This window comes from Kogia breviceps, chromosome 1 (assembly GCF_026419965.1).
Source record: "Kogia breviceps isolate mKogBre1 chromosome 1, mKogBre1 haplotype 1, whole genome shotgun sequence".
NCBI lineage: Eukaryota > Metazoa > Chordata > Mammalia > Artiodactyla > Physeteridae > Kogia > Kogia breviceps.
Window position 1 is genome coordinate 106,419,615 of NC_081310.1, and position 13,539 is coordinate 106,433,153.

The 13,539-nt window shown below is 36.2% G+C and overlaps 1 protein-coding gene across 4 annotated transcripts in view; it reads right to left on the reverse strand.

Moving 5' to 3' along the window:
- Window positions 1–13,539, reverse strand: part of DBT (dihydrolipoamide branched chain transacylase E2) — a 48,347-nt gene that overhangs the window by 9,646 nt on the left and 25,162 nt on the right. For all 4 annotated transcript variants that reach the window (XR_010841816.1, XM_067040486.1, XM_059077583.2 and 1 more), the window contains 4 exons: window positions 9,613–9,734; window positions 6,782–6,998; window positions 5,656–5,822; window positions 1,404–1,481 (listed from right to left, as the gene is read on the reverse strand). Coding sequence is in view for 3 of the 4 variants with exons in the window: in XM_067040486.1 (XP_066896587.1) it covers window positions 1,404–1,481; window positions 5,656–5,822; window positions 6,782–6,998; window positions 9,613–9,734 (584 nt within the window). In the remaining variant the exon portion in view is untranslated. The remainder of the gene's footprint in view (window positions 1–1,403; window positions 1,482–5,655; window positions 5,823–6,781; window positions 6,999–9,612; window positions 9,735–13,539) is intronic.

Below are 13,539 nucleotides of genomic sequence, written 5' to 3' on the forward strand. Positions count from 1 at the left end.
GCTAAGGAGATAAATGCAAAAGTATGTAGAGATGAACAGAGATGCTGAGTCAGATTGTTTATAAGATTGAGAAGGTGCAAATGATCAAAATGTTTATCAATAAGTCACTGGCTAAACAAATGATAACAAAGCTATATTTATTGACATGTAATAATATCTAAAACATATTAAATAAAAAATTGTTAAAAGAAAAACATTTTAAATTTAAAAAGATAATGATATTATATATATATATAATATATATAATTCCACATTTTTTAACTGTAAAAATAAAATCCTAGACAGATGTACATCTTAGCATAAACAGTGAGTTATCTTAGGATTATGGGACTGAAGGTAAATATTGCTATTTTCTTGTCTGAATTGTTTGTAACAAGTATATACTTAATGAGGAAATTGTATTAATAACCTGGAAAGATTTTAGATCCAACCCCCCAGAATGTAAAGCTCACTTCCTGGTTGTATATTTCTAATAAGAAATATAAGTAAGGGCCGCATCCTCAAAAGAGTTCCTTAATGAACTTTCACTCCAAACAGAAGAGTTCACTCAATGAATTCAAACTTTCAGTACTTTGCTCATTTAAATGATTCTTGTTTTATTTTATTTTTTTAAATTTAAAAAAATATTTATTTATTTATTTTGGCTGCACCAGGCCTCTAATTGTGGTACACGGGCTCCACAGCGCTCAGGGCTTAGTTGTGCCGCGGCACGTGGGATCTTAGTTCCCCGACCAGGGATCGAACCCGCATCCCCTGTACTGGAAGGTGGATTCTTAACCACTGGACCACAAGGGAAGTCCCTTTATTTATTTTTTTAAATGGGTATCAATACACAAGCATGTGATTTTATTTATTTATTTTCTTTTAAAAATATTTATTTATTTATTTATTTGGTATGTGCCAGGTCTTAGTTGCAGCATGTGGGATCTTCGTTGCTGTGTGCGGGATCTTCTTGAGCCATGCGGGATCTAGTTCCCTGACCAGGAATCGAACCTGGGCCTCCTGCATTGGGAGCGCTAAGTCTTAACCACTGGACCACCAGGGAAGTCCCTAAATTATTCTTGTTTTAAAAACTGCAGGAATTCCATTTTGAGAGAGCTCTTCTGTTTGCAGAGAGGGTATGTACGATGGGAAATGTAAACCATTGCCTCACAGCTGTATATTTCCATTATTTTAACCAGAAAACCAAAAGGCGTTAAAAATGGCAATCTGCATATCTGAATAGTATCATTAATTATTAACCAGTAAAACCAACATCAATAGCAACAGATTTATCTTCAGTTTAATGTTTTACCCCATACTTTAATTTCCAGTTTGAAGAAGATCACCACTTGAGGTATAATAGAAGCTTCTTTAACCTACAAGCACATTTGTACTTTTATTTATCACATCACATAGCCAACCTTATATGTTATGTTCTGGCAGTTTTCATCCACAGAAGCATTAAGGATAGGAAACTGTAGTAATCCCAAGGAAGCAGCCTGTTTAGAGAGAGAAATACAACGTTAGCACTTTTAACTTGGAAAGGATAGGGGATTTGAAGCAATAAGATGTAAAGGATGGAAGGAAAGAACTCTTATTTAAGCTGAGTTTAATTGCAAGTCTACATGTACCAGGCATATTACTCCCTACGTTACCTCCCAGCAATGTGGAACTAGGTTACCCTTATCATTTAAGAATAAAAGATAAAGTAGTCAGGGAGCTTGTAAACATCAAGGAGATTTTCAAAGTAACTATGCAGGCTGACCAAAGTACCAAAAAAAGGTCTAAATTCTACATGTTTTCCTCACTTACATGTAGAGTCTTAAGGTTTCCGTAAGAAGCAAACCTGCAGTTCAAAGAAACACTTTGAATTAAAACACGAAAAGGCAGTAAGCTATTTTCCTGTGTAGAAAGAACAAATGATAAGGATTTGAGAGGCCAGTGTTCCACCTGGTGTCCTTGGCCAGAAGGGCAGAGATGGTGCAAACATTTACTTTAGAGCCCGTTTCCTAGAATTGATGGCATTTGTGCCTTCTCCTGCCTTAATCTCTCCCTTTCCTTTTTCCTTTTTTCTCTTACTACCATTTCTCTTCTGTCCATGTTCAGATTTACCTGTCTCCAAAGTATTCTTTATAGCTGTTTCTCTGCCCATTCAGGATCTAATCAAAATTCACACACTGCATTTGGTTGTCATGCCTTATAGTCAGTTTAAAAAATAGGAAAATAGAGAATTCCCTGGCAGTCCAGTGGTTAGGACTCCATGCTTTCACTGCTGTGGACCCAGGTCAATCCCTGGCTGGGGAACTAAGATCCTGTAAGCAGTGCCAAGTGGCATAGCCCCACCCCCGCCAAAAAAAAAAGGAAAATAAAAATGCTTAAAATTGTCCCTAAAAATAATTCCCTCTCCTACTGCCTTCATCTTGTCCAATTAAGAGTTCTTTATGCGCGTTGTGTTAAGTGTTATTTTTGTCTGTGGGTCAGTGGTCTTGACAGAAAAAAAAGAAATCATATCCTTGAGCTAGAGAGTTAAGGAAAGTTTTATTAAGCATTTGATTTGATAACTGTAACTTTAATCTTTTTATAAAAATCCATAACTAAGGTTAAAGTGTTATACATTAAAAACAGTATTTTGAGTATAATCCAAATTTTGTAAAAGGAAAAACAAGGTGTGTGTCCACAGATAAGAGGTCATTTTCCCCCTGTACAATACTTTGTAGTATTTTCCAAATGTTCTAAAATTATACAGACTGAAAAAAAAGTTATTTTAAATCAAAGCATATTAACTTTTATTTTCAAAATAAAGATCAGATATTTCATTCAGACTGGAACAATAAAGAGAAACAATCATGAAATAAATTTAACATATTAAAAAGCTGGACTGTCCTTGCCGCAAAAGACTTGTCACAGGAAGCAGTAAGAGGAACCTAGTCTGAAACAAGAGGTGGCACTCTCTTCTCCTCCAGGTGAACTTCTCCACCGGGGTCTTCACGTCATTGGCCCTCATGCTCAGACATTGTTCTAACAGTGCTTCCCATTCACACATTTTTAATTTTATTTTTAACCTCTTTATTGGAGTATAATTGTTTTACAATGGTGTGTGAGTTTCTGCTCCACAACAAAGTGAATCACTTATACATACACATATGTTCCCATATCTCTTCCCTCTTGCGCCTCCCTCCCTCCCACCCTCCCTTATCCCACATTTTAACTTTCCATTTTCCAGCTCTTTCCCTCAGCCTACAGATCTGCTCAATTTTTCCTCGAGGGTATGCAGCAGGGAGGGAGCAAACAGAACCTTTCTTCAGTCTACTCCAACCACCGTGACTGTCACCTGTACCTATGCCCTGTCTGCCTTTTTGCACATTTTTTCAGGTTTCTCCTCTTCCTCAATTTCTTTCATTCCACAGCCAAGCTTCTACCTCAACAATATTTTATTCAGTAAGTTCTGGCTGAGGCCACACATGACCTCTTCATTACCAATTCAATAGCCTGTTCCCATCCCTTATCCTATTTAACCTCTATATAACCATTATCTACTCTCTTCTTAAAACTTTTTTCTTGTCTCTTGGTGTGAGAGGCCGAATCAAAGGCCCCAATCTTTTTTTTTTTTTTTTTTTTTTTTTTTTTTTGCGGTACGCGGGCCTCTCTCACTGTTGTGGCCTCTCCTGCTGCGGAGCACAAGCTCCGGATGCACAGGCTCAGCGGCCATGGCTCACGGGCTTAGTTGCTCCGCGGCATGTGGGATCTTCCCGGACCGGGGCACGAACCCGTGTCCCCTGAATTGGCAGGCGGACTCTCAACTACTGCGCCACCAGGGAAGCCCCAAAGCCCCAATCTTTAACGAGCCTCCTTATCCAAGTCCCTTGGTAGTGCTCTTGCAAGTTGATTCTGAGTTTAGTCATGTGACTTGCCTTGGTCAATGAGTTAAAAACAAACTCAGTGCAGCACAGCTTGGGGAAAGTGCTTACATTCTGCTTCCTCTCTTCACCCCCGCCAGTACTGAGACCATGTGCAGGCTAGCATACTGGGCAGATAGGCGAGACATCCGGAAGAGAAAGGAGTCATCCTCACTGAGGCCATCCTACACCAGCTGGCCCCTAGCCAATCTACTACCTGTCTATAGACATATAAGTGAGCTCTGCTAAGATCAGCAGACTGGTCCTGCTCACCTGTAGATTCATGAGAAATAATAAATGGTAATTGTTCAAACCATGAAATTTGGGGGTGGTTTGTTATACAGCAATAGATACACTTGGCTATTAAGTGACTCTTTTCTGGTTCTCCTATTGTCAAACCACTGACCCCATTCAGCCTCTTCCATTGCCTTTGCCAACTCAATTTCTACCTACCCGTTAAACACTGATGTAAAACCCTTAGCCTTCTTTTCTTCTCCTTCACACATAATTTGGGTGATCTCATCTATGTGTTTCAATTGCTGTGTCTCTACAGATGACCCTCTATAGCTGTAATACAGTCCAGATCTCTCATTTACTGGCACTTACTACATCTCATGTTTATAGACCATCTCTTTCCCTGTTAGGGTAGTTGTTAAAAAGATGGGCATATAGGAGAACAGATTCTGCCTTACAGGACTCAGCATCAGTGAAGAGACAACTGAGTATAAACACTTTCAAAACATTGAGATAAACTGCAATGAGAAACAAAAGGCCATTTAACTCAAACTGTGACAGCCACTGGCTTCTGTAGGAGGAACCAGCTTCTGTATTCTGTTCTATTCTGGAGCAAAATTTGGTGTTTAGGATGCACATGTATTTGATCAAGGGAGGAGGTGGCGTCAAGTTGTGTATTCCAGCAACTATGCATAGCTTAATCTGGCTATAGCGGAGAGAGTGACTGTGAGAGAGAAGACTGGAGAGGTGGGAGGCAGAGACACATAGAAATACTTTTTTACGCCACGTTAACGCATTTAGAAACTATCCTGAAGGCAATCCCGAAGGGGAACCATTGAAAAGAACCATGGAAAGGGCTGGTAGGAAGCCACACTGGATTTAGAGACAACAGTATGCATTTTTGAGAAAAATGGACCAGAACCAAAAACTTAGCTTTTCTACTTGTTAGATATAAATTCTTGACAAGTTTCTCAACTTCTCTGAGTGCCAATTTCCTTAAATGGAAAATGGGGATAGCAATATTTACATGTTAGCATTATTCTGATCATTAAAAGATAATGTATACAGCACACTTGGTACGGGGTCAGGCATATGGAGGCTGCTTTCTAAATGGTGGTTAGTGGGCTGCTCAAGGTCAGCTGACGGCCTTATTCTTTTTGATACTGGCACCAAGGCCTAGTACTAGAAATGATTCCCAGAAGCCTCAATATAAGTTTGTTGAAAAGTGAAAGATCAATACCAAGTCTCACTTTTCTTTAAATTAGGACTTTGCTGGAGTGATCCTCTCAGAATTAAAGGCTTTACCTACATGGCAGGACAATTCTCACCTAGCTCAAAGAGATAAGTAGATAAAAATCTGACACAGAAATTTCAATTTTATAAACTTTCATGAAACAAAGAGAGTGTACTTGTACATTTTTCTAACTTCGTGATATTGTGAGAAATATATTTTTATTCAAACCCATAGTTAACACATTGCATATTCTCAAAACAAAATTTAAATGTCTTACTCAAACCTTGTTTGAAATGACTAAAATCTTACCTTTAAGAAGAAGGGCATAAAGGAGAGTTTAATTCCACGAGCAAAAGCAATGGGTTTTAATTCTTCTCGTAGCTTAACCAGTTCAGTAAGGTCAACCTCATCACAATACCCAAAATGAGGTATCTTCAGGGCTGCAGACATGGTCTTGACCATTGCTTTGTGAAAGCCTGGAAAATATTAAATATACATATATATATATGTATATATACATATATATGTACTTTATAAAAATTCGTAAATCCTTTTATCCCTTTAAAAACTAAAATAGAAGGTCCTCTAATGTCACTTACTCTTAATTAAACTCTTCCTCTTGGAGCTACCATCTTCATTACATAACTTGAAAGCCAGTAATTTCAATGCTGAAGCATTGACTAACACAACACCCAGTATCAATTGTAATATTATAACAGATAACTGCTTTCAACACAGTGGTATATAAAAAATTCAAAAGGGGCTTCCCTGGTGGCACAGTGGTTAAGAATCCACCTGCCAATGCAGGGGACATGGGTTCGAGCTCTGGTCCGGGAAGATCCTACATGCCGTGGAGCAACTAAGCCCGTGCGCCACAACTACTGAGCCTGTGCACTAGAGCCTGCAAGCCACAACTAGTGAGCCCACGCGCCACAGCTACTGAAGCCTGCGCACTTAGAGCCTGTGCTCCACAACAAGAGAAGCCACTGCAATGAGAAGCCCTTGCACCGCAACAAAGAGTAGCCCCTGCTCGCTGCAACTAGAGAAAGCCTGAGCACAGCAACGAAGACCCAATGCAGCCAAACAAGAATAATAATAATAATGCCAAAATAATAATAATAAATTCAAAAGGATGCAAGCCATGTATTTACACAATAGCTTCTTGCAAAGTTACTCTTCTGGAAGTTAATCATCCTAAGAGTTTCTAAATAAATCAGAAGTAGTTGTTTTGAAAGCTAACAAAAAATAATATTTAAAATATACCGAGCAAGTCTTCAAACAGAAAAATTATCTGTACAAATTTACACTCTAAGAAACCTGCTAACATATATCAGTATATATTAAAGCTTTTCCTAGAAAAACTGTAATTTCATCATGTTGAAGTAGCTTCCCCCCAAATAATTACTCTATTACCTTACATTACTATTATTATTACCTTTTATGGGTTCTGTTCTGTCTTTGCCTGTGAATACTGGAGGTTTTGATATTGGTATAGGAATAGTTCTCTCTTTTGGTTTTGATGGAGGTGGCATAATTTCAGCTTTTGGTGAAGGAGGTAGTATAGCTCCTGTTTGCTTTTCCAGATAGCTGAGAATATCTTCTTTAAGAATTCTGCCATCTTTTCCAGAGCCAACAACTTCACTCAGCTTAATCTAAAAAATGACACATTTTAATGTTAAAAATAAAACTACTTAAAAATAAATAAATCCATCATTGAGGTCTCTAAGTGAAATTAAATGAACTGAAGGTAAAAAAGTATCTCTGCCCAATAAATTAGTATAAGGAAATAACATTTTAATTATCTTAATAGAACACTACAAACTATAAATAACATCTTCGTCTTCTCAATAGAATGCTATAAACTACAGCTACTCTTTGTAAGTGATCATTTGTTAATTTTGTACTTACTGTTCATTTGCCCATGCGGTAACAATGTAATATCTACACTGTATATAGCTATTTATGAAAACATATTTTTAAACAGTCAACTATTTCTAAATTTCTTGCATAATTCTTATTTGATTTTTTTCTATTCTTGGAGACTGCATAAGAAGAACTAAGAGTTTAAATAAGAGTTAAACACTGTAACAAATGTAGACCACTGTTTCTGACCTTGGCTACCGGTAAACACATAATGGTTAAAATAATCATCCTATAAAAGCTCTCTTGAATAAGTTTTTTTCTGATGGCTGTTTTAGAAAGATCAGTACAAAACATTGAAATTAACTTTATTGAGGCATACTTGGAATGTGAGTTCCTTGGTCCAAGTTAAGGGTCAAATAGTTAAGTTTTATTATTGCTTTCCACAGAATAAACAATAGATGATATAATTCCACTTTCTACTGGGCACTCATGATACATTTTGGAAACATTTGTGATCTGGCTTTATTTAATCACTTCCTATGTTTGGTAATAGAGATAAAATATTTCACTAAATTGAATTGTATTTAAATAAAAAGACACATTAGCTTGGATGATATCCTCACGCATAGTGTATATTAGTTAAACTCTCAAGGTTAAGTCCTATTTCATTTGTATTAATGTTTCTCTTAAGAATGACCACAAAAGAGTAAAGGACTTTATCACATCAAACATTTAGTTTATACCAAATGAACTCTAAGAATTTAAACATAATTTTTAGGTAATTACAAACAACTGTAAGTGCCACTGGTTTTTAATTTTAGACAAACTCAATAATTAATATACAAACTGCAAAAAAAGGGGGGAAAAGGTGATTTTATAATAATAAATCTGTTATTTAATTTCTAGTAATTATACAAATGCTCTAATGTATACATCTTTAGGAAAAGGAAAGCCACATCATATATTTCTACAGGTAGTCCTTCTATATAATTTTTTTTAAAATGGTAAAATGTTTATACCTTTCAAAGCAATATATAAGATCATTATTTCACCTGCTGCCCTTAACAGTGTAGTGTTCCATATTACTATTTCTATTTTTCTGTTATGCTAAATCATCTTAATGTTTGAACACATTCAATGGCTAATAAATTTTCATTAAGGGTTTATAACATAATTTTCCTAAGCACTTCCCTGATTTTGAACACATATGTGCCTTCTAATTTGGGGTTATATAAAATACTTTAATATATCCTAGATTATCTCCTTGGGATAGTTCCCCAATGGTAGGATAACTAGCTGAAGGAGAATGAACATTTTAATGACTCTTATTACCTATTCCCAAAATGTAAACTTTTTCCCCCCCCAACTGTAATTTAACTACTTCTCTCAAAAACAGACAAACAAAAGCCTGCATTGTGAGGCATAGTGGAAAGAACTCAGGCTTTGGAACCAGACAGATTTGTGCTCAAATCCCCAGTTCAGCTACTTACTTGATTTTAGGCAACTTAATCAACTTCTCTACCTTTTCTCATCTGCAAAAAGCAGATAATCCAAACCAGTCTGCAAGGTTACTGTGAGGATTAGCGATAATGTATGTATAGTGTCTGGCTCAGAAGTGCTCAAATAATGGAGGCATCAATTGTTGAGACACTATTAATGATTAAGAGCACTGGTTTTAGAGTCACAGAGACTCACTTCAGAATTCTGGTTCCACCACTGGGTTAGCTGTGTGACCTTGGACCAGTTATTTGACCTCTCTAAATCTTAGAAGGGCCCTTTGTCTCAGACTTGTGAAGATTAAATGAGATAACATGTAAATTATTAGCACAATGCCTAGGAGCCATCTCACTTTGGAGGTTAAGCAGCAATGACTGTCAAGGTAAGAGGGAAAACAGAAGGCCAGGCTCCTTGACTCAAATCAGTATAGCTCTATGGTTTTCCCTACCTCCCTGGGATCAGGCAGATCCTTGGGACCACATCCTTAACTGGCCCATTTCCCTTGCCTTCCCTATACTGCTTCCTTCATTCCTAGTAAAGATGATCACTCTCTCAATCAATCAATCATGTGTTCCCAAACCCCTGTCTCAAGCTATGCTTGTAGGGTACCTGATCTAAGACACTAGTATTTACAAGTGCCAATAAATGGTAGTCCTGACTGTTATTAGGTTCTCAGGAAGAATAATAAATCCACACTTCTCAATTAACATGAATAATAAGTTCACAATTTTCTTCTCATTGCTCATGGGGACTTTTATGCAACTATCACTTTTTAGTAACAGACATTTCCATGTTTCCTTTAATCCCAACTTGAGCCATCTCATCATGGGATAGCTGGGTAATTCTTCATAGATACAAATGTATACCTTCTGGGTGATCTCACACTTAAATATTAAGAAAACTTACATTGTTTTCCATTGCAAGGCGACGAACTGCAGGAGTTGCCAGTGTTTTTTGGCCCTTTATCTCTTGGTGTGTGTGTTCATCATGGGACACAGCAGGAGTTTCAACAACATCTTCTTCTGAATCTGGTAACAAGGTAAAATTTTACTCTTTAGTAGAAAATATTGAAACAACAAAAACAACAAGCTTAGCGTCTTATATAAATAAATTCAACTTAAAGTATATAGATGAAAAGTATAATAGATGAGATACTTCAGAATGGAAAAACACAACTGTAAAATGGAAAAACATACAAGGGTACTAGAGTGAGTGAGAGGGGTGTACGGGTCCCAGGTACTGTTTAATGATTATTATTGCCTGCTGTTTACTTCATTTCTGTTAAAATTATGTAGCAGCTACAAGTTAAAAAATGCGAGTTTCTTTCATAAATTTTAAAACACATTGTATTGTAAACATTTTCCTAATAAATTTCTCATATACATATGAAATGAGAATCAAATGTGAGGTAAATTACATGAATCATATAAAATCTGTGACAATCTTAAATGCTTTCCTAAGATAATATAGCATTTAAACTTTTTCTTTGCTTTGAATATGGCTTAAGGAATGCTGTGGAAGGTTTTATTTTCATGGCTAATACTAATTTGGTTGTTTTATTCTCTAACTGTAGAGTAGTGATATAAGAAAAACTATCTTGGGCTATTAGCATGTATTTTTGCAACCAAAAAGAAAAAGGTTTTGAGAGCATTTAATTGTCAAGGTCGGATGCTAGGAAATCAGTGCTATAGTACAACAGAATCTCTGTGGGAATAAGTAAACTAGAGCCAACTCTGAAAATCAGCAGAAAACTGAGTTAGCTTTGACATTCAATTCTAAGCAAATAAAAATTTTCCACTGCTGGAAAACTATGGAAAGACATTCTATTCATTCATTCCTCCTCACTAGTCTACAAATTGGTCTGGTGGAGCTCTCAAAGTTCCCCTACAGTTAAGGAAGAGAAAAAACAAACACTTTGTATTGAACATGAAGAGTAGTAGAATATTCCACCCCAAAATATGATTGTAGGAGCTCAGGGCATGCCACCCCAAAATATGCCACTTTGATGTACTGATTATTTTCAAGAGCTGTAGGCACTTGAAAAACAACAAATGCAGGGAGAGGCTTACTCTGAACTCTCTTCATGTACCTAAAGACATCCAAAAGGAACTCAACTGTCAGAAACTCCCTCCCTAGGAGTTTCATCCAACCAGGGAAGATGGACTCATCACAGGAGAAGAGACTAGAAATCAGCAACACACCCATATACACTTTTGTCACAAACTATCATACCTCCCATATATTCTTCTAAGAGCCAATTCATCCTTCCTAAAAATCATTTACTCTCCCCTAAGAGGCCTACATCCCTCCACCCCTTTCCCTATTAAGAAGGTATTTAAACCTGATCCTAAAGCCACCTCTTTGAGTTATTCATTTTTCCTGGGTATCTCCCAGGTATACATGAGGTCTACATGTTAATAAATTTGTTTTTCTCTTGTTCATCTGTCTTTTATTACAGGGTTCTCAGCTAAGAACTCAGAAGGTACAGGGAAAATTATTCTTCCTTCCCACAATCACCTGGTATATATCGTATACTGCACTACATATGTAATATCTTAATCTTCATTCCAGTGTGCAAGATAGGTGTTATTATCCCCATTTTACAGATTTTTAAAAATGAGACTTGAGATGAAGAGATTGGCCCAAGGTCACACACCTAATAAACTGTGAAGAGCTGGGATTCAATCCTAGGGCTGACTCAATTTGTGCTGTTTCCTTTAGTTCATGGCCCTAATAGATATTCTTTCTGGTCAAATAAGCTGGAATACAACTTCTACAGCTCAAGGCATAATTTTATTGCACTTTGAGAAGCCCTGTGTATTGTCCACATCTGTTGAAGTTACTGGAGAAACTAGTAAGAAAGATTAGCATTAGGAACTAATATCCAAAGAAAAATCAAGGGGGTTCAGTTGTGGGAATCCCAAATACTAACTTGAATAATGCATATTTGCTACAGTTTGAGAAATGCATAAATACCCTGACATATCATATACAAGTTATTATATAACAGTTCCAAAATATCATGTTATTTATTGCTAGTCACCTTTCTGGAAAACATTCTATATATCACCAAGTAGTGCTGCCTTTTGGAATAACTTCAGTGTAAGTATTAAGTAATAAAACAAAGATTTGCAAGAAATCACTCATATTATATATGAGTTGTAGTTGTCATGTAGTTGTGGGAAGAAAGCTCTCTTAATACTAAAATACTACCTTGCTAAGGACATTGGAAAGCCAGGGATGATTTAACAGAGATTTAACAGAGAATATATACCAGAAAGTCATTTCCATTATCCAAGCGTTTCCAGTCTTTTTGTTACCTTGATCATAGAACTGATCTTAAAAGTGACCCAGTAGAGAAGAAGTAAATCATAAGGATATGGAGGGAATGTCATTTTCTAAATGGATGAGTGTTTGTGGCATGATGCCAAGATAAACGGAGTGATCAACATCAAATCACAATTTCACACAGATACAAAAGGATATTTGGTTCAGAACCTAACAACTAGGAAGAAGATCTAGGAAGATAATCAGATCTTTTAGGCAGGAGACAAAAGAACAGTTTCTAAATTCAACTTAGAGAGCTAGCAGCCACAATAACTTCTATTAGCATTTGATTCAATAACCTTAGCCCTGACTAGTGATTGCACATTTGAAAAACAGTTACAGTTTTGCAGAAAGTTGCTGCTGGTTCAGTTTTGCTGATGGAACAATCTGTTCCTGTTATGGTGCCCTGTTATCTCGATGAAATAGAGATTGCAAGCTGTACAACTGGGAAACCAGCAAAGTCAAGCTGTCCTGGCTATTCTGGTTTAGCCTTTGAACTGTCAGCTTAGCTATAAACTGCGACATGTTTAACACAGGGGGAAGCCCATATTGCTACCCCCAAAATGTGGAATGCTTATTACTTTTTCCAGATTTAATTAAACATATGATTGTTCTATGCAATATGAAGAAAGTGTGGACAGTAAATCAGAGGATGACTAAAATAAAACCATGGTGATCCTTGATGTAAAATCAGAGTTTGTGTAACAGAGTGGGACCTGGCAGTAACTTCTGTCGTTTTTCAACTTTTTGAAGAGTAAGTCCTAACATTTGACTCCTTCCTACTGTACTTCACATAGATGACCAAGATGATGAAGAAATTATTAATAGTAAATTCTAGTTTGTACTTTCCCCTGAAGCTACTGGACATAATTGTTTTCATATCATGAGCTTATAAACAGGAACCTAGTATTTTATGATTGTAACCGATCAGACTTTGAAAAGCAGGAAGTTTTTTATTGTAAGGTAGAAAAAATATTCTTTTCAGGATTGTTTTTGGACATGTATATGGTAAAGTACAACTTAAAGTGTTTTAAAATAAATGTTAAGTATTTGGCACAATATTTTGAGGAGCTTAGTTAAATGTAAAGTATTTCTGTGACTTTTCACACTAAAATGTCAAATTCTTTTCAAATGAGGCTTTGGGGAAAATGATCTTGATCATACTGGCTTTGGTTATAATTCCATTCATTCAATGTACTTTATTCCTTCCCTTTCAAAATAACTAATTTTGATTCTGAGAAAATTAAGAATTCCAGTGTGATAAAGGCAACTTTTCTTTTATGCAAAAATGAAGTCTTAGTAATTTTCAACTTAGTTTTGTATTCCAGGTATGAGGTTGCCTTAAAAAATCTTTTGAAACTTGTTTAAAAAATAAATAAATAAAAATACTACCTTGTTAAAAAGCACTTGAAGTAATTTTCTAAGTTTTTAACATGATTATACTTATATAAAGTATACTTTATATACTTATTTTCTCCTTTGATGTTCACAATAATGCTACAAGAA